The following is a 20,805-nucleotide window of genomic DNA, read 5'->3' as shown; positions in this document are numbered from 1 at the left end:
ACACACACACAGAAATATCAAATGTGGATGTTAAAAAAGTTACCTGATTTAAATCTGAAATATATTTTGATGCATTGAATAATTTATTGGTTGGTTGACTTAATCCTTATTATGAAATATTTTCCGAGCTCTGAACCCCAAGGATCACTCACAAAAAAATCGGACGGTTGTGCGCATGTGTTGTTCTTGTTTGAGAAACGCACTGGCAGAACAGAATAATGCCTGGTACTTTCACTATGTGAACGGTTCATCTCCGTGCATGGTAATCAAGAACTGCGTAAAATAATGTGCAATTTACATGCAATCTAAACTTTCATGCAAACATTGCTGCATCTTTAGATGGTTAGACTTTATCATGTTCGTTTCACTTTTCAAGTATACTCGACAGAGAACAAGGATACTATCACAAATAAATGGGATGCATTTGGCCAAATTGCCATCTATATCGAGATAATATAGAATAAGTCAATTACCATCTCAGCCATGCAAACTTTGTGTAACTTGAGCAGAGAGAGGCTGGCCCGGTGCTTCTTGAACATGACAGGCGGGAGATGTTCCAGCCACCATTGCGTTATAAGGCGGAACCTAGGCTAGGTTAGCTCGACTAGATAGATCTTATGTTGTACCCAACGCCCATTCCACTAAAACGAGGCAACATGGCTAACGTTAGCTATTGCACCTCCAGAGAGTCTATATTACTTTTGTGGAAACTCTAGAAAGCATTTTTTTTTCGCGTCAGGCATCATCCCAAGAAAATTCTAGTCTTTCCTGTGAGTCATTTTTGTTAAGTTAGATGCGCCATTCTGGTGATCACACACACTTGACGGTCGTGTGCTCCAGTTCGTTTTTCCCTTGATGACAGGGGGCAGTAAGCACTGATGCCCCGTCAGATCCCTGCGCAGCTTTCTGTGATGCTTGGGCGACATTACTATTTTTGGAACATAACTCATTAACAATGAACATTGCAAGAATTAAAGGAAAAATGTAAATGTACCTGTAATCGCTATGAACTGTTGTATTAACCCATTCACCGCCGGAGCTGATCCATCCCCGATCGCCGCCATCTTACCGCGACCAACAACAACACAAATGATGCACGTACGTACTGCCGTTCTGTACTCGCGAGCTTTGTCTAGATGCCGATGTCACACAAAGACTCGTGTTCGATTGTGGGTAATGTATTTCATTGCCATGTCTCTGGTTTGACTACATTGGCTGAATAATAGGCCCATACAGTATAGGGGAAACTACTCTGAAAATATAGTTTACCAAGCTACCAATTACATACACTAAAGCTACCCTTAAGAAAATGTGTTTACATAACTAACTTTACTTTGAAAAATGAGTTCACTACATCCAAACTACTACGTGGAAAAATGATCATATCTAAAGACTAAATTGCAAGAACACATCACTCTGGAGTCAGATGTTGACAGAATTTGGTGTATTAAACACACAAACTGTTTCAAATGAAAATTAGGCAGGTCTGATGCAAAAAGAAAGGAAGGAAATGATCTACCCATTTTATTTTTGCCAAAAAAGTAGTGTAGTTCCAGTAGTTAGCTACACCAGTGGAGGCTGCTGAGGGGCTCATAAATGGCTGGAACGGAGCAAATGGAATGGAATCAAACACATAGAAACAATGTTTGATACCATTCCACTTATTCAGCTCCAGCCATTACCATGAGCCTGTCCTCCCCAATTAAGGTGCCACCAACCTCCTGTGCGCTACATGGCTGAAAAGTGATGACTTATTGAAAACACTACCAAGATTCAAATTTAAACTACTGCAAAATGTAGTTAAATTACTAGTTGAACTACAAGGGTATCCTTTTAAGTGAAAGTATTTTCTCCTTTCGTTACAGTACTGACACTAGTACAGTAATTATAGTCAATACATGTAATCTAATTTATACAGTGCATGCATAAGGCTGTGTTTACACAGGCAGCCCAATTCTGATCTTTTTCCACCACTAATTGATCTTTTGACCAATTAAATCAGATTTTTACTTATTCGATCTTTTTCAGAGCTGACATGATTGGTCCAAATTATTTTCCTAACTGTGTAAACACAGCCATAGTGGCTTACAAGTCAGTTTAGTGGTGTAAGCATTTGTGGGAAAACAATCTAATTTGAAGTAACTTTATTTAGTCTTTTATAATACATTCAGTTCAAAAACAGTCAACAAAGCACTTTGTCAAACATGACTAAAAACAAGCTAAACAAAAAGTGAGTCGTGGGGCAGAAATCCCTTGTATAGAACCGTCAACTTGTCTAGCAAACGAGTCAATAGTTGAAATAATATACATTGCATTTCCATCTGTAACATTCTAAATGTTGCACCCTCTTGAATAAGCCCCAGTTGTATTGGTAACATTTCACACAAGAGAAAATAGAAGTTGTCCCTAACCACTGATACAGGGTCATTCCACTACTGGTTTAGGTTGAAATCTGATTATGGGTACAGAAAGTTTCTGATCCTAGATCTGTGGTTAGGGACAACTTCTGAGTCTGTTGGTGTACTGCATGGAGATAGAGATCCTGAGCAATCTGGTAAATAAAGGTTTACAAATAAAAGTTTACAACAAACAGTCCTTCCCTTCCACATACCACACAGACATTCACTCAGACAGACCCCACTGATCCAGGTCAATAGGTAATCTGAGCCCATTTCTGTTCACGAACACTGTTCACTTCTGTTCTAAGTTTCCCTTGAAGTGTACCAGTAAGTGCAAACTATAGGTGACTCCATAAATGTATATGCATGGGCTTTTCACTTTGATGGAAATATGATTACAGACTGTCATATTTTCCTTTTCATAATCTGAATGTCACCACCACTGAATGTTAGTTTTTTACAGCGATAAGATTTACTTATGGACTAATACACAATACAAATTGAAACGCAGCATGTCAAGTGTTGGTCTCATGTTTCATGAGCTGAAATTTTCCATAACCACAAAAAGCGTATTTCTCTAAAATGTTGTGCATGAATTTGTTTACATCTGTTAGTGAGCATTTCTCCTTTGACAAGATAATCCATCCACCTGACAGGTGTGGCATATCAAAAAGCTGATTAAACGGCATGATTATTTCACAGGTGCACCTTGTGCTGGAGACAAAAGGCCACTCTAAAATGTGCAGTTTTGTTACACAACACAATGCCACAGACGTCTCTTGTTGAGGGAGTGTGCAATTGGCATGCTGACTGCAGGAATGTCCACCAGAGCTGTTGCCACAGAATTGAATGTTCATCTCTCTACCATAAGCTGACTCTAACGTCATTATAGAGAATTTGGCAGTACGTCCAACCGGTCTCAACCACAGACCACGTGTACGGCGTTGTGTGGACGAATGGTTTGCTGAAGTCAACGTTGTGAACAGAGTTACCCATGGTGGCCGTGGGATTTTAGTATGGGCAGTCATAAGCTACAGACAACACAATTGCATTTTATCAGTGGCAGTTTGAATGCACAGGGATACCGTGACAAAATTCTGAAGTCCATTGTCATGCCATTCAACCGCCGCCATCACCTCATGTTTCAGCATAATGCACGGTCCCATGTCGCAAAGATCTGTACACAATTCGTGGAAGATGAAAATGTACCAGTTCTTCCATGGCCTGCACACTCAGACATGTCACCCATTGAGCAGGTTTGGGATGCTCTGGATTGACATGTATGACAGCGTGTTTCAGTTCCCGCCAATATCCAGGAACTTCTCACAGCCATTGAAGATGTGGGACAACATTCCACAATCAGCCTGATCAACTCTATGCAAAGGAGATGTGTCCCACTGCATGAGGCAAATGGTGGTCATACCAGATTCTGACTGGTTTTCTGATCGCCGCCCCTACCTTTTTTCTTAGGTATCTGTGACCAACAGATGCATATCTATATTCCCAGTCATGTGAAATCCATAAATTAGGATGTAATTTATTTATTTCAATTGACTGATTTCCTTATATGAACTGTAACTCAGTAAAATATTTATTTTTTATTTTTCAGTATAGCTCAGACTGCAGATTAATTTAAACTAGGACATTGTAAATAATCAAACTTGGTCTTTGATCCATTCAAAACAAATCCGTTTAAGAAACTAAATTAAAAACAAATGAATTAATGAAACAGTTGAGAACAAATCCTATAGCAAAAATCCCACTCTCCACATGTGGTTTATACTCTCTGGTAATTGGGTCATGTTCATCAGGCAAAAAACACAAAACAGAGTGAAACATCTCTTGTCCAAGAACCACTTGTTTCCGTTTTGCAAAATGCTCTGCTACATTTTTTTCCCTTGTTTCCGTTTTGCCCCATTGCAAAATGCTCTGCTACATTTGCTCCTAATGCACAAACCCCTGGTTTGTTTCTTGGTGCAGTCATGATTTGGCATTCAGAACAGCACATTTGCTTTATTGTCCCGAAGTGGACCAGCTTCTGAGTATGCTTCTTTGTGACAGGGCGTGAATTATGTTCAATCCTTCACATTGAACAACAGACCACGATACAGCATCTGTTAACGTAGCTACAATCTGAGGGAAGCTTAGTGTTATGGGGAGCTAAATATCCCCATCATACACACCCTGTGTTAGCACCACTGAAGGTAGCAGCTACCAGTGTCACATTTAGTTTTACACATTTCATTTTTAATAAGACTGTCTGGTAAGTTCAGACCTTCCTGAAGGAAATGTGATGAACACTCAAATAGACCATCAGAAATACCTCCACCCCCCCCCTCCTTGCCAGGTGCAGTGCAATTTCAATAACAAAGGGAGAAAAACAGACTGCCTTCTCCATCCCTCCGGACAATCAGGCAGAGCAATTATTCCCTACTCCACATCCAAAGGGGGAAAAGAAGGAGGGGGTCCTTTTGACATCCCTGCAGCTCCCACTCCTCCCAGCCTCTATCCAGTCCAATTCTGACAATAAATCAATATGCATTAACACAATAGCATAGGTCAGATGGTGAGTGTAAGTGTGTACATGCGTGTTTTACATGAGACAGTAAGGCAAGTGAAAAGTGATGGTCAGAATGTGTGTGTGCTGGAGTGTATGTGGTATACAAGGACACTCGTCTATCTGTAGGTGTGTGCCTGTGGTGAATGAGTCTGCGTGCAGTAAGCAGACGTCCATTTTGCAGTTGCATGGGAAGAACGGTGAGTGGAGGGACACCGAGGTGGGGGTGTGGCCCGGTTAAAAGCGGATGAAGGTGGCGTCGATCTGGCGTACGGTGGGCAGAGCCAGCATGATCTTCCTGCGATATTGGGGGTCCTTCTGTAAGGGGTTCCTCTCCAGGTACACCGTCTCCAGGGCATTGGAGCTCTTCAGCTCATCCAAATCTGACCAGTTCTCTAGCTGATTATCATTCATCTGGGAAAGAGGAGTTAATATGTGATTCAAATACATTTCCCCAATCAGCAACAGACCTATTCCTTCCTCCAACAAGTGACAGTGCTCTATTTATTATAAACTGGGTGGTTCGAGCACCGAATGCTGATTGGCTGACAGCCGTGGTATATCAGACCATGTACCATGGTTATGAAAACACTTGAACTGCTCTAAATTACATTGGTAACTAGTTTATAATAGCAGTAAGGCACCTCAGGTGTTTGTGGTATGTTGCAAATATACCACGGCTAAGGGCTATATCCTGGCACACGTTGCGTCGTGCATAAGAACAGCCCTCAGCTGTGGTATATTGGCCATATTCCACAATCCCGCAGCCCTTATTGCTTAAATGACTCATCCATTGTCTCTCCTATTCACCATGAACCTTATATCTCTTTTCCTCTTACCCAGAATTCCTGTAGGTCTGTTAGATGGCTGATGTTTTCGATTTTCTTTACCCGGTTGGCTGCGATGTCTAGAGTTGTGAGTTTTTTCTGTATGTGGCCAAACGGCATCAAAATTGACACACTTCGATTTGATTTCTGAAACAATTCTTGGCATTGAACTAGCATGCAGACACTGATTCAACATGGACTTTGCAATAACTACAGTACATGTAGTCGCAAATGACTACATGCATTGGCTGTGTGTGGAACATTTTACCACATCACTACATTGGTTTATTAGGCTTCCATAAACATTGCATTCCTGGGGTAATTTCATTGGTCGCCATGGCAGTGTGCATGGCCCTACAGTCATGCGGTTGCCGTTGACAGTGACTCACATTGTTCTCCAGGCCCTCAATGACCTCGATGCCGTTGTGACTCAGGTAGAGTTCCTTCAGGTTGACCAGACCCTGCAGACCCTCCATCTTGGTGATGCGGTTACTCTGAAGAGAAATGAACATAACATATCTTCAGAGACCAAAATCCACTTGTCTCTCATATTGTATCATCATGAGTAGATGCGTTTCTACAGTTCAGGGCGACTAAACAACACAAACAGAGTTGGGTCACTAAAGCAAGAAAGTGCGCATTTAACATTTCTGCAGTGTTTTCAAACATTAATACATTACAGGAAGCAGTGGTGATCTGTGTCAGGGTCAATTTAGAAAGTAAACCAAATTACAATTATTCCCAATTGAAATTTGGAATACTTCCAGAATTGACCCAAACCATGGTGTGTGTGAGATATACACACATACCTGGATGCTGAGGACTGTCAGGTTGTGAAGGCCTTCCAGATGCTGCAGCTGAGTGATCTTATTGGTGCCCAGAAACAGACTCGTCAACGAGGACAGCCTGTCCAAGTTCTCTATTAGCTGGAAACAACGAGGCATGCACACAAGTTAGGTCAAGCAATCATTCCTCACCTCTTTAAAGCAACAATGACTTTCTGGTGCAGAGTGGCAACCAATTGTGAGACAATACTCAAACCAAATCTATACCAATGCAAAGACATTATGTTCTACACATTCCAATTCTATTCCAATATATGATCTACTCATTCCAATTCTATGTGAATATGCAGTTGACTGCCTGTGACACCTGGCCTCTGTCTTACCCGGATGCGGTTGGAGCCCAGCTCCAACATCTCTAGGCCGGTGAGGTGGTCCAGGTTGGCGATGTGGCTGATCTTGTTGTGCAGCAGAAAGAGCTTCTTTAGCCCCGTCAGACACTCCAGACCCTCCACCTTCCTCAGTAGATTGAAGGACACGTCCAGCTGACTGGAGATCAGAGTCAAAACACAGTCAAGTTCAATTCAACTGTACAGAAACTTTGTGCGAAATGGTGCATGAAATAACAGTTGCATCAGTCAGTGTAAATGGGGAGAGGAATACACTAATTAGAGGGTGATCATTGAGGCAATCTCTAGGTCAGCTGATAGGGAGGGAAACACTGGCGTGTGTGGTCCCGTCAGACTCACTCCAGCTCTTTGAGGGTCTGGAGGTTCTCAAGTTTGCAGATCTGGTTGTCGTAGAGATCAAGCTCCTTCAGCGTCACTAACATCTCCAGGTTTTCAATCGTCTTGATCAGGTTCTGCCTTAGCGAGAGCGTCTGGACACACAGCATTAAAACTAGTCATACTGTTTGTGCTGACAGTCTCCATTACTCCACTGTGATATCAACCATGTTTTCCATAAAATAGCCATATGATGTTTTTACAATGGGTGAGTGACAGACAATAGTCAACCTACTGACCTTAGCCTTCCTCAACACCCCCAGTCCCTCAATCTTCCCAATACGACAGTGGACAAGATCAACATCCTGAGAATAAGAGTAGTAGGTATTCGGTAGAGAACTACATTGGAATAACATTCATAATTCCATGAGGTAAACTTACGGCAACTTTTATATTTGTCATTTAGCAGACGGTTTTATCCAGAGCGACTTACAGGAGTAATTAGAGTTAAGTGCCTTGATCAAGATTTTAACCTAGTTGGCTCCGGGATTTTAACCAGCAATCGTTTGGTTACTGGCAGAACACTTAACCACCAGCCGCCATTATAACACTACTCCCCCTCCCTCACCTCTTCCTCTGGGTCCAGAGTTATGGTATCCATTTCAACAGGAGACTCCTCTTTAACTGTGTACAAAGAGACATATCAAGGGATGACTTAACACAGCATCTAACTAGAGTGAAAATACACGCTAGCTACAATAGCACGAAATGTTTTCAAACAGATTAAATCAAAATCTTTTCTTCAGTTTGTGTCTAAGAAGCGTGACACTATACTTGTGTACAACTATAGCTTGTGTATTGCCACCTGTGGTATGGGGCTGATTGGCGTCCACCTTCCCATTGATGCTCTTCCTCCTGGTCTCATCATCTCCAGACTCCTCTGACTCGCCCTTCCGGTCCACTGCACATAGAGAACAGATGGGAAGGCACAGCCAGGGTCAATCAGGCAGTCACTTAAATGTAGTTTGGTCATTATAAGGAAAACTCAAACGCCCATGTAGCAGACTCAAATGATCTGACATGCTATGGGCGCCACTTTATGGGCGTCTGTCGGCAACCTACTGCTACCTGATCAGTCGCATGTTCATCATTAGCAACATATTTAAACTATTACATCTTGTTTAGAACTTAGAAGACAGCAAGTTTCTTTTCCCGACTGCATCGACATTTTTATTTTAGATGTCGAAGAATCCGACAAGAGGGTAAAATCTCCACGTTACTAGACTGGACAGCAAGGACCAACCAGCTAGCTAGCGTAGCTTGACAGACCAATCACCATGAAATGTTCCCACTTAGTTGCTAGGCTGGCTAGCTACATTAAACGAGGATGCCATTCAAAACAAAATACATTAGACATGCTAATGTAGCTACATAGTTGTTTGCTTGCGCACGAAAACAAGATGTTATTGAATGACATAGCTAACAAGCAAGGTAGCTAGCTAACGTTACTACCTAGCTATCTGGCTAACAACATTGGCTAGATTAGCATGTTCAGGGAGGGAGGAGACAAAGTAGCACACAATGAAATACCCTCGGGCATACATATATCATACATATACATATTTCATCACTCTCATGATAAAATATTTGAGATGCCGTATTTAAACTGTTCACTCACCTTCCATCTCTTGCGGCTCTCCAACAGACAGGGTAGCCATGTTTGTTTCCTGATAACCCTCCCTTTTTTTATTGGTAATCTCCTCAGTCAATCAGGAGGCTGCCTTCTAAAGGGATGCGCCACTGGTCATAATGTACCGTTCATCCGCTTTGTTGTGCGAGATTCAAGATCAAAAATCATCCCTTCCTCCCCCTCTGTCTCTCTCAATTTTCAATTTAAGGGGCTTTATTGGCATGGAAAACATATGTTTACATTGCCAAAGCAAGTGAAAGAGATAATAAACAAAAGTGAAATAAACAATAGACAATGAACAGTAAACATTACACTCAGAAAAGTTCCCAAATAATATTAGGTCTATATATAGTGTTGTAACGATGTGCAGATAGCTAAAGCACAAAAGGGAAAATAACTAAACATAAGTATGGGTTGTATTTACAATAGTGTTTGTTCTTCACTGGTCACCCTTTTCTTGTGGCAACAGGTCACACATATTGAAAATATTGCTGCTGTGATTGCACACTGTGGTATTTCACCCAATAAATATGGGAGTTTATCAAAATTGGATTTGTTTTCGAGTTCTTTGTGGGTCTGTGTTATTTGAGGGAAATATGTGTCTCTAATATGGTAATACATTTGGCAGAAGGTTAGGAAGTGCAGCTCCGTTTCCACCTCATTTTGTGGGCAGTGGACACATAGCCTGTCTTCTCTTGAGAGCCAGGTCTGCCTTGAGAGTGGCCTCTCTTAATAGTGAGTCTGTACATAGTCAGTCACAGTGGTCAGGTATTTTGCCACTGTGTACTCTCTGTTTAGGGCCAAATAGCATTCTAGTTTGCTCTGTTTTTTTGTTAATTCTTTCCAATGTGTCAAGTAATTATCTTTTTGTTTTCTCATGATTTGGTTGGGTTTAGTTGTGTTGCTGTCCTAGGGCTCTGTGGGGTCTATTTGTGCTTGTGAGCAGAGCCCCAGACTCTTCTGCAGGTTCATCTCTCTATGGGCGATGGCTTGTTATGGAAGGTTTGGAAATCACTTCCTTTTAGGTGGTTGTTGAATTTAATGGCTCTTTTTTGGATGTTGATAATTAGCGGGCATCGCCCTCATTCTGTTCTGCATGCATTATTTGGTGTTTTACGTTGTACACAGAGGATATTTTTGCAGAATTCTGCAGGCAGTCTCATTTTGGTGTTTATCCCATTTTGTGAATTCTTGGTTGGTGAGTAGACCCCAGACCTCACAACCATAAAGGGCAATGGGTTTTATAACTGATTCAAGTATTTTTAGCCAGATCCTAATTGGTATGTCTAATTTTATGTTCCTTCTGATGGCATAGAATGCCCTTCTTGCCTTGTCTCTCAGATCGTTCACAGCTTTGTGGGAGTTACCTGTGGTGCTGATGTTTAGGCTGAGGTATGTCTAATTTTTTTGTGTGCTCTAGGGTGACATTGTCTAGATGGAATTGGTATTTAGTGTCCTGTTATCTGGACCTTTTTTGGAACACCATTATTTTTGTCTTACTGAGATTTACTGTCAGAATCTGTGCAGAAGATCTAGGTGCTACTGTAGGACCTCCTTGGTTGAGAAAAGAAGCACCAGATCATCAGAAAACAGTAGACAGTTGACTTCAGATTCTAGTAGGGTGAGGCCGGGTGCTGCAGACTGTTCTAGTGCCCTCGCCAATTTGTTGATATATATGTTGAAGAGGGTGGGGCTTAAGCTGCATCCCTGTCTCACCACACGGCCCTGTGGAAAGAAATGTGTGTGTTGTTTGCCAATTTTAACCGCACACTTGTTGTTTGTGTACATGGATTTCATAATGTCGTACGTTTTTCCCCCAACACCAATTTCCATCAATTTGTATAGCAGACCCTCATGCCAAATTCAGTCCAAGGCTTTTTTTAAATCAACAAAGCATGAGAAGACTCTTTCTCTCTCTCAGGCAATGTTTATAAAGTCGCTTCCTGTCTGTCTGTCTGGTTTTCCACTTGAAGTAAAGTACACAGAGTGAGACCAAGACGCTGTTCTTATTATCTTGACACAGATCTTTACACCCAAAACAATATTCCCTTCCATTGTGTGCCAAGCTTTATAGGAGATGATCTCTTCAGACACTACTGCTGGTGAGTGGGACTACTACCATCCCGACCCAGTGCTGTCTGAAGCACACAGTGGTAAAACTCTCTAGAGCATATGAGGGATCATTCTTTGATATACTCCCTGTGCATCACATGGGTACCATAATATGCTCTAGTTGGTACATGGAGATAACTGCATGCTCTTTGACCACTTCTTCATGTGAGCTGCTGCCTCCTTGACCTATTACATTTTCTTTGTATTGCAGAAAATGCTTTGGAGAAACAAAATACACACACACACACACACACTCACACACACACACACACACACACACACACACACACACACACACACACACACACACACACACACACACACACACACACACACACACACACACACACACACACACACAGTGGTGTAAAGTACTACTTAAGTCGTTTTTTGGAGTATCTGTACTTTACTATTTATATTCTGGACAACTTTTACTTTTACTTCACTACATTCTAAAGAAAATATGTACTTTTTACTCCATACATTTTCCCTGACACCCAAAAGTACTTGTTACATTTTGAATGCTTAGCAGGACAGGAAAATTGTCAAATTCACACTCTTATCAGGATAACATCTCTGGTCATCCCTCATTTTCTATTAAGGTATATTTACTTTAACTCAAGTATGGCATTTGGGTACTTTATCCACCACTGCACACACACACACACACACACACACACACACACACACACACACACACACACACACACACACACACACACACACACACACACACACACACACACACACACACACACACACACACACACACACACACACACACACACACACACAGTAGCCTATGTACAGTACACTGTGTTTTGATAGAGGAAGTTACAAACACTATCTTCCGTCTTGTGTTCAGCTATAGGACAATGAGTCAGACACAAACAGACTGAACTCTACACATTCATCTGTGCTCTAGTTATGTTTGTACCCGTAGAGTCATGATGTTTGAAAACATCCACCTCTGCAACAAGATACATACTGTATATAGACATAGCATTCCAAGTACTAGATTTACCTTTAAACCACACAGATTATGGAAAAGCATTTGCAATTGCCAATTCAGAATTCATTTTATTTTTTGTCACAATTCATGCTATCACATTAAGGAAATTAAACGGCAAAAAATTAGAAATGATTGTCATTTAAGCATTTATGTTAGATTTTTTTAATGTGTCAGTGTTGTACTGGATGGTACCATGGAAATGAAATATCAAACACAAGTTGTTATTTATTTATCAAATTGGCAGACAATATGCATACTCAATCATGAAAATGATAATGCTACATCTTTTTTTGCATTTCAAATAGAATTGTGTCACAAAAAATTGCTTACCCATTTAGGAAAAGGAATTGCAGACATGATATTGATTTATAATTTTCCCATTTGCATTTCCAATTCAGTTTCGGAAGCAAAATGCTTCAATAAACTGTCCCTATGTCACCCCTATGAGGTAGGCTGCCTTGATGCGCTCTTGTGAAGAACCTACACATTTTTTTCATTTTAAAGGGATCATCCTCGCTCTGACCTCCTATCAGCCAATCACATCCCAAACTACTGAAACTCGTAGTGCGCTTTTGAAAGACAACAGTGACGGACCTCTTGTAGAGTCAAGTTCAGAGAATATGCACGCACATCTATGGACGACCTTTGATTGATAACCACGTCGACCTTGGCATATCCTTTATCATTCTCCGTGTTTGTATTTGAAAGGGAGAACAAGAAGAAAGAGTCCGTTATATTTATAACTAATCTATTACATTTGGAGAACGTCTTGGAGGTAGCTGGTGTATAATATCGAATACCCGTTCTAGTTAGGAGAAGGGACTGTAAAGATGCGACTTCCACTTACATTCATTCTGATTTGCTAACTTTGTTTGGGTTTTAAAACGGGTAAGTTTTTCCATTGCTCACTTTTCCATTATTTTATTGTACAATGTGTTCATTTTACCACAACATTCTCCACTATTGTTACTGTTGTGAATATAAGGGTGTGTTCATAACAAATGAATAGTCTATAAATGTTTGCTTTTTAATATGTTTTGTTGTAGACATGGTCATTCAGTTCCAGCGGTCGGGAGTGGTCGGTGAGGTCAAGACCGTCGAGCAGGTATTGATCAGCGGAGCCGCTCTCTCCAGCAGCGAGAAAGACGTCAGCGGCATTCTCCGTGCTGTATTGTTGGGCAACTACAGCGAGTCTTTTCAACAGGCGTTTGAGATAGAAGAAAATGTCAACAACACCATGACAAGTAGGCCTAATGCATAACTGTATGCACTTACTGAAACACACACATACAGTACACAAACCAAACCTTTTGAGAGAACATGATTTTTATTTATTTAACCTTTATTTAACCAGGTAGGCAAGTTGAGAACAATTGCGACCTGGCCAAGATAAAGCAAAACAGTTCGACACATACAACAACACAGAGTTACACATGGAGTAAAACAAACATACAGTCAATAACACAGTAGAAAAATAAGTGTATATACAATGTGAGCAAATGAGGTGAGATAAGGGAGGTAAAGGCAAAAAAGGCCATGGTGGCGAAGTACATACAATATAGCAAGTAAAACACTGGAATGGTAGATTTGCAGTGGAAGAAAGTGCAAAGTAGAAATAGAAAGTAGAAATAGAAATAATGTGGTGCAAAGGAGCAAAATAAATAAATAAATACAGTAGGAGAAGAGGTAGTTGTATGGGCTAAATTATAGATGGGCTATGTACAGGTGCAGTGATCTGTGAGCTGCTCTGACAGCTGGTGCTTAAAGCTAGTGAGGGAGATAAGTGTTTCCAGTTTCAGAGATTTTTGTAGTTAGTTCCAGTCATTGGCAGCAGAGAACTGGAAAGAGAGACGGCCAAAGGAGGAATTGGCTTTGGGGGTGACCAGAGAGATATACCTGCTGGAGCGCGTGCTACAGGTGGGTGCTGCTATGGTGACCAGTGAGCGGAGATAAGGGAGGACTTTACCTAGCAGGGTCTTGTAGATGACCTGGAGCCAGTGGGTTTGGCGACGAATATGAAGCGAGGGCCAGCCAACGAGAGCATACAGGTCGCAGTGGTGGGTAGTATATGGGGCTTTGGTGACAAAACGGATGGCACTGTGATAGACTGCATCCAGTTTATTGAGTAGGGTATTGGAGGCTATTTTGTAAATGACATCGCTGAAGTCGAGGATCAGTAGGATGGTCAGTTTTACGAGGGTATGTTTGGCAGCATGAATGAAGGATGGAGATGTTTGATGTGAGTCTTTAGGGAGAGCTTACAGTCTAACCAGACACCTAGGTATTTGTAGTTGTCCACATATTCTAAGTCAGAACCGTCCAGAGTAGTGATGCTGGACGGGCGGGCAGGTGCAGGCAGCGATCGGTTGAAGAGCATGCATTTAGTTTTACTTGTATTTAAGAGCAGTTGGAGTCCATGGAAGGAGAGTTGTTTGGCATTGAAGCTCGTCTGGAGGGTTGTTAACACATTGTCCGAAGAAGGGGCAGAAGTATACAGAATGGTGTCGTCTGCGTAGAGGTGGATCAGAGACTCACCAGCAGCAAGAGCGACATCATTGATGTATACAGAGAAAAGAGTTGGCCCAAGAATTGAACCCTGTGGCACCCCCATAGAGACTACCAGAGGCCTGGACAACAGGCCATCCGATTTGACACATTGAACTCTATCAGAGAAGTAGTTGCTGAACCAGGCGTGGCAATCATTTGAGAAACCCAGGCTATTGAGTCTGCCGATTAGGATGTGGTGATTGACAGAGTCGAAAGCCTTGGCCAGGTCGATGAATATGGCAGCACAGTAGTTTTTTTTATCGATGGCGGTTACGATATCGTTTAGGACCTTGAGCGTGGCTGAGGTGCACCCATGACCAGCTCTGAAACCAGATTGCATAGCGGAGAAGGTTCGGTGGGATTCGAAATGGTCGGTAATCTGTTTGTTGACTTGGCTTTCAAAGACCTTAGGAAGGCAGGGTAGGATAGATATAGGTGCCAAGCTCAAGGGCACAATGGCAGGTACCTGAGACCTGACACTTTTATTGCCCATGCTGGGACAAATCCACCTCTTTGACTGACAAGCTTACATTCATTCTTAACCATTCCTTTCCTTTTTTCCCCATCCATGACCAGAAAATCATACTTACCAGTACCTGCGTGTGCATGAAAGCAAACTGGATGGATTTCAGGTAGTGCATTTGACTGACCAGCTCCTGGTTGACAGGAATGACTTCCTGACTCTGGACCGAAACACAGACACCTGGACAGCTGAGGTACCACAGGCCCTAGCGCTCAAACAGCTTTAGGACCAGGACACTGAGCGCACAAGGCTGGACAGGATTCAACTCCATGAGAGCTGTGCCAAACTGATGAAGGAGATCACACATTCTGAGCCCACCACCACTGGAGGTAAGGTCACGGGGAGGCCTACTTGGTGACACTATGTTTACAGTGTACACGGTTGCTATCAAGGCAGAGGTCCTATGTTCGAGCCTTGGTGTGAGCGAGATGTCCTTTGAAGTCCTTTAGAGTGGTGCCTAGTGACTATCTACAGTTGCCCTGAGCTCAACGCTGGGGTTTGTAGTGAATACTTGTTTTCATAACCCATTAAAGTCCTCACCTTAAAAGGTACATAAAGTGCAGAGTATCAAAATCCTGAGCCATTTGTAAATGTGTTTTTTTAGTGTGGTGCAATAGCAGATAAGGTTCTGTCTGACACTTCTGAATTAGACATGTTCAGTTTTAAAAAATGTCAATACATAAATGGTAGAATAATGCTATTTTACCAAAATAGAGTCAGAACACATCATCAAATACATTAAGAAATGCATTTCGATCATTACACAAATTACTGTCATCACTGAACAACGATGTGACATCATTTACTTTAAGAATTCTGACAGTGTTGTTTTTTTTGCTTGTGTGCCATTATTGCTGGCAGACTAGCCTAGACCATACCTAGAGGGAGATGGAGAACCTTCTAGCGCCAAGTTCAAATGGGTTTATGCAGATAGAACTTCCTAGCTGTTAATATTTTTCACTTAAAATGTATTTAAAAATATATATAACTTTACAAACATATGAAGAACCATCTAAAGATCTATTATATGTGACTAACTCATTTCTGACTAACCTTATAGTCCCAAGGTCTCTCTTTGTAGTTGAACAAGGCATTGCGTGTATAGATTTTTTTTACTTGCTTAGAGACTTGGAAAAACTTGTGACTCGACTCGCTCTTTGAATGCACGACTTGGACTTGACTCAAGATTCAAACCGTTCTACTTGGGACTCAACTAAAGACTTGGACCTTGTGAGTTGAGACTGCTTGTGACTCAAATAATAGTGACTTGGTACCACCTCTAGAATAAATACACAGTGAATAACGAATAAAAATAAAGAGTATAAATAACATGGCTATATACTGTATGTGTGTATGTGAAGCTCGTGTTGGGTGTAACAAACACCCTCAGGCCTACACACCACAAAATCCACAGATTGTTCCCTTTCTTTAGTCACTAGTTATGACGCAGGGGAATCAGTGGAATTCCTGTTGTGTGTTCAAGGAGGGATGTCCATGCTGGCTGACCTTGCTTCTTTGCTAGCAGGCCTGGCCTTTGTTGCCCTGGTTACCACAAGCTTCCTCATCTTTGAACAACAGGGTGAGCGACATTATAAAGCATACCATACTGGTTAATCGCTTGTTTTCCCCCCTGATCTTTAAAGAACCAATCTGGGATATTTACAGAATGGCTTTCATAATCTGTATTTAAACAACACATTTTTGATCAAAGTGTCAGCTATGGAGAAAGGTTATTGCATGTAATTACATGTTTATGTACTTTATACTTTTATACACAATTCTATATGTGACTTTGGATCTTTGATGGTAACATTATTGTGCTGTATAAAAGCAATTGTGTACATAGAACCTTCCCCATGACAACATGTACCTTTTAGAATGTATTGATACCCCTTGACTTATTCCATGTTTTGTTGTGTTACAGCCAGAATTCAAAATTGATTACATTTGTTATTTTAACTCACTCATCTGCACACAATACCCCATAATGACAAAGTGAAAACATGTTTTTAGAAATTGTTGCAAATTTATTGAAAATTAAATACAGGGCCTCCCGAGTGGGGCAGTGGTTTAATGGTTTAAGGCACTATATTGCAGTGCTAGCTGTGCCACTAGAGATCCTGGTTCGAGTCCAGGCTGTCGCAGCCGGCCGCGACTGGGAGACCCATGGGGCACAATTGGCCCAGCATCGTCCGGGTTAGGGGATGGTTTGGCCGGCAGGGATGTCTTTGTCCCATCGCGCTCTAGCGACTCTTGTGGCGAGCCGGGCGCATGCACGCTGACACGGTCTCCAGGTGTACGGTGTTTCCTAAGACACATAGGTGTGGCTGGCTTCCGGGTTAAGCAGGCGTTGTGTCAAGAAGCAGTGCGGCTTTGTTGGGTCATGTTTCGCAGGATGCTCGGCTCTCGACCTTCGCCTCTCCCGAGTCCGTACGGGAGTTGCAGCGATGAGACAAGACTGTAACTACCAATTGGATACCACAAAATTGGGGAGAATTATTACAAATAATTTTAAAAAGACAATGAAATACAGAAATATCTCATTTACATAAGTATTCACACCCCTGAGTCAATACCTTGTAGAAGCACCTTTGGCAGCGATTACAGCTGTGAGTCTTTCTGGGTAAGTCTCTAAGAGCTTTGCACACCTGGATTGTACAATATTTGCACATTATTATTTTTAAAATTCTTCCAAGCTCTGTCACGTTGATTGTTGATCATTGCTATACAGCCATTTTCAAGTCTTGCCATAGATTTTAAATTTGGCCACTCAGGAACATTCAATGTCATCAACAGAAGTGAGTGCTACAGGGCGGTAGTCATTGTGGCATGAAGCCTTTGAGTTCTTGGGGACAGGAATGATGGTGGTCATCTTAAAACATGTGGGGATTACAGACTGGGACAAGGAGAGGCTGAAAATGACTGTGAATATGCCTGCCAGCTGTTCTGTGCATGCTCTGAGAATGATCTCTTGAATACCTTCGGGACCGGCGGCCTTGCAGATATTGTCCTGATTAAAGACCTTTTTCACGCCGGCCTCGGAGAGCGAGATCACCCAATCCTCTGGGTTGGTGACGACCCTCACACCTGGCACGATGTTGTTTTTGTCAAAGCTTATTGCGATTGTTATCACAGAGTGAGTCCATGCAACTTACTATGTAACTGGTTAAGCAAATGTTTACTCCTGAACTCATTTACCCATGCCTTGACAAAGGGGTTGAATACTTGTGACTAAAGACATTTCAGTATTTATTTTTTAATTAATTTGTTTAAAGAAAATCAAAAATATTAATTTCACCTTGATATTATGGGGTATTGTGTGTAGGCCAGTGACAAAAAATCTCAATTTTATGAATTTTAAATTCAGGATTTAACACAACCAAATGTGAAAAAAGTCAAGGTATGTGAATACTTTCTGAAGGCACTGTGGCTAGATTACAGCAGAGCCAATAGATAATGAGTCTTGTTTCTCCATCTCTCTTTAGATCCCAACTTTTCAGGACACCCTGGAGGTAAGATTGTTTTCACTTCAATCTCATTGTCCCCATCGGTTTCTTGGTAATAACAATTAATAGAAGATGAAATATTAACAGATGGGTTTGTTGGTTGTCTGGGCACTGCTGCTTCCTAAACCACACCCTGTAAACATTAACATGACTGGACACAGCCTCTATCATAGTTTCCTTATGTTTTGATGCTACTGGCCTCTGTGTGTCTGTTTTACTGGTGTGGGTGTGTCTGTATGTCTTACATGGGTAGTTCCCTTTTTGTCAGAAGTGTGATTCCTAGGGCCGATGGGTAGTATTCATAATCAGAGTATGGTGGCATCACCTATGTAATGCAAGGCCTCATCCTGACAGTGAATGATTGGGATTCCACGCTTCCTAAACGTTCCTACATTAGAAAGATGCCGCTCCAACATGTTCAGCAACATAGTGAGCAGCTGCTTTGGTAAATCCTGATTGTGTCCCAGTTGTAGGTCTATGTCACTTATGCCGTTAGCACACGAGTGACGTGTATGTTCATGCACTCTATCTGCATTGCACAATAGAAATAGAGATCATGGGAATGGCCAAATTGACCACTATAGCAGAACTGTAATGCAAAAGTAGACAGAACCAATCAGTGAGAGAATGATGGACACTTGAACCCTACACTGCTGTAGTGCTGAGTGGTTATAACTAATGTCTCCTACCACAGGAGGTTGCTGGCACCTTAATTGGGGAGAACAGGCTTGTGTTAATGACTGGAGTGGAATGGTATCAAATACATCAAACCCATGGTTTTCCAGGTGTTTGATTCCATTCCATTTACTCCGTTCCGGCCATTATTATGAGCTGTCCTCCCCTCAGCAGCCTCCTGTGTCTCCTACCACCTGTTGGGTGCATGTGTTTGTGTTCACGTCTTCTTACTGTTGTCTCATATCTCACGTTTCCCATTTTGGCATAGTGACTGTTGCGTGACTGAAGTAAACATCAGTAGTTAACTGTGTTTGTATGTCTAAGGTATGTTTAACGTCTTGATAAAATGTGTGTTTGTGTGTGTTTCTTTTTCCTCCCGGCAGGTGTCCTTGGCTCCATCGTCCACTATCCTCAGAACGTCACAGAAACACCTCGTCCAGGAAAAGGCTATCGGGTTCTCTAAAACCCAACGCTCCTTTCCCAATATACTTCTGATGTCAACTGGTCACTACACAGCAGTGGTCTGGTCACACCCTGATCTGTTTCACCTGTCTTTGTGCTTGTCTCCTGGTCTGTTGCCAGTTTGTCTTGTCAAGCCTACGAGCGTGGTTTCCCTAGTCTTTTTTCTAGCCCTCCCAGTTCCGACCGCCCTGACACTGAGCCTGCCTGCCTGACCATTCAGCCTGCCCTGACACTGAGCCCACCTGCCTGACCACTCAGCCTTACCTGACCTTGTATTTTAATAAATATCAGAGGCTGGAACCATCTGCCTCCAGTGTCTGCATCTGGGTCTCGCCCTGTGTCGTTATAGGTCTGGTGACCAAAATACCTTGATTGCATTCTCATTTCCTACCTTTCGACTCAAAATGTATGTTCACTCCTCCTTGATATGGTGGAAACTGCAAATACACATTTTGGGGTATGGGCATTGTAATTCAACAATATATGTTCCCTGGTCCGTCCAACTCTCTGGTCCCCGTTTCTCCCAGGGCCTTCTACCAAATAGGGCTATCTTCTGTATACCACCCCTACCTTGTCACAACACAACTGATTGGCTCAAACGCATTAAGAAGGAAAGAAATTCCACAAATTAACAAGGCACACCTGTTAATTGAAATGCATTACAGGTGACTACCTCATGAAGCTGGTTGAGAGAATGCCAAGAGTTTGCCAAGCTGTCATCAAGGCAAAAGGTGGCTACTTTGAAGAATCTCAAATATAATATATACTTGTTTAACACCTTTTTGGTTACTACATGATTCCATATGTGTTATTTCATAGTTTTGATGTCCTCACTATTATTCTAAAATGTAGAACATAGTAAAAATAAAGAAAAACCCTTGAATGAGTAGGTTTGTCCAAACTTTTTACTGGTACTGTACATCACAGAAGACTGAAATATAACAATTGCGCAGTGGTCTAAGGCACTGCATCTCAGTGCAAGAGAAGT

At 41.8% G+C, this 20,805-nt stretch overlaps 2 protein-coding genes and 1 long non-coding RNA gene across 6 annotated transcripts in view; 1 reads left to right on the top strand and 2 right to left on the bottom strand.

Annotated features, from left to right (window-relative positions):
• LOC106599567 (UBX domain-containing protein 7) overlaps positions 1 to 1,089 on the bottom strand; it is a 29,610-nt gene extending 28,521 nt beyond the window's left edge. For both annotated transcript variants that reach the window (XM_014190858.3, XM_014190856.3), the window contains exon 1: positions 995 to 1,089. In XM_014190858.3, coding sequence (XP_014046333.1) covers positions 995 to 1,064 — 70 coding nt within the window. In that variant the 5' untranslated portion in view covers positions 1,065 to 1,089. The remainder of the gene's footprint in view (positions 1 to 994) is intronic.
• Positions 654 to 20,704, top strand: LOC123741616 (uncharacterized). 2 transcript variants are annotated; one of them, XR_006769082.2, is made up of 5 exons: positions 654 to 1,098; positions 13,151 to 13,348; positions 15,319 to 15,503; positions 18,660 to 18,686; positions 19,739 to 20,704. It is a non-coding gene; the product is annotated as an uncharacterized LOC123741616 (long non-coding RNA). The 2 variants fall into 2 exon arrangements; XR_006769080.2 differs by having other exon boundaries at positions 15,228 to 15,503.
• On the bottom strand, positions 2,130 to 9,090 carry LOC100194502 (protein phosphatase 1, regulatory (inhibitor) subunit 7). Of its 2 annotated transcripts, NM_001139588.1 has the most exons (10): positions 8,969 to 9,011; positions 8,156 to 8,251; positions 7,919 to 7,974; positions 7,590 to 7,655; positions 7,315 to 7,445; positions 6,952 to 7,114; positions 6,593 to 6,709; positions 6,173 to 6,277; positions 5,796 to 5,882; positions 3,995 to 5,370 (listed from the first exon to the last, which is right to left on the bottom strand). In NM_001139588.1, exons 1-10 carry the CDS (start codon positions 9,006 to 9,008, stop codon positions 5,194 to 5,196), a joined length of 1,038 nt encoding a protein of 345 aa, NP_001133060.1. In that variant the 5' UTR covers positions 9,009 to 9,011; the 3' UTR covers positions 3,995 to 5,193. The 2 variants fall into 2 exon arrangements, with proteins under 2 accessions (XP_014045809.2, NP_001133060.1); XM_014190334.3 differs by lacking the exon at positions 5,796 to 5,882 and having other exon boundaries at positions 2,130 to 5,370; positions 8,969 to 9,090.
• Positions 20,705 to 20,805: the final 101 nt, after the last annotated feature.

Source organism: Salmo salar, chromosome 03 (genome assembly GCF_965601325.2).
Source record: "Salmo salar chromosome 03, fSalSal1, whole genome shotgun sequence".
Lineage (NCBI taxonomy): Eukaryota > Metazoa > Chordata > Actinopteri > Salmoniformes > Salmonidae > Salmo > Salmo salar.
The sequence above is the reverse complement of the archived record's forward strand: the minus strand, read 5'-3'. Positions and strand labels throughout refer to the sequence as shown.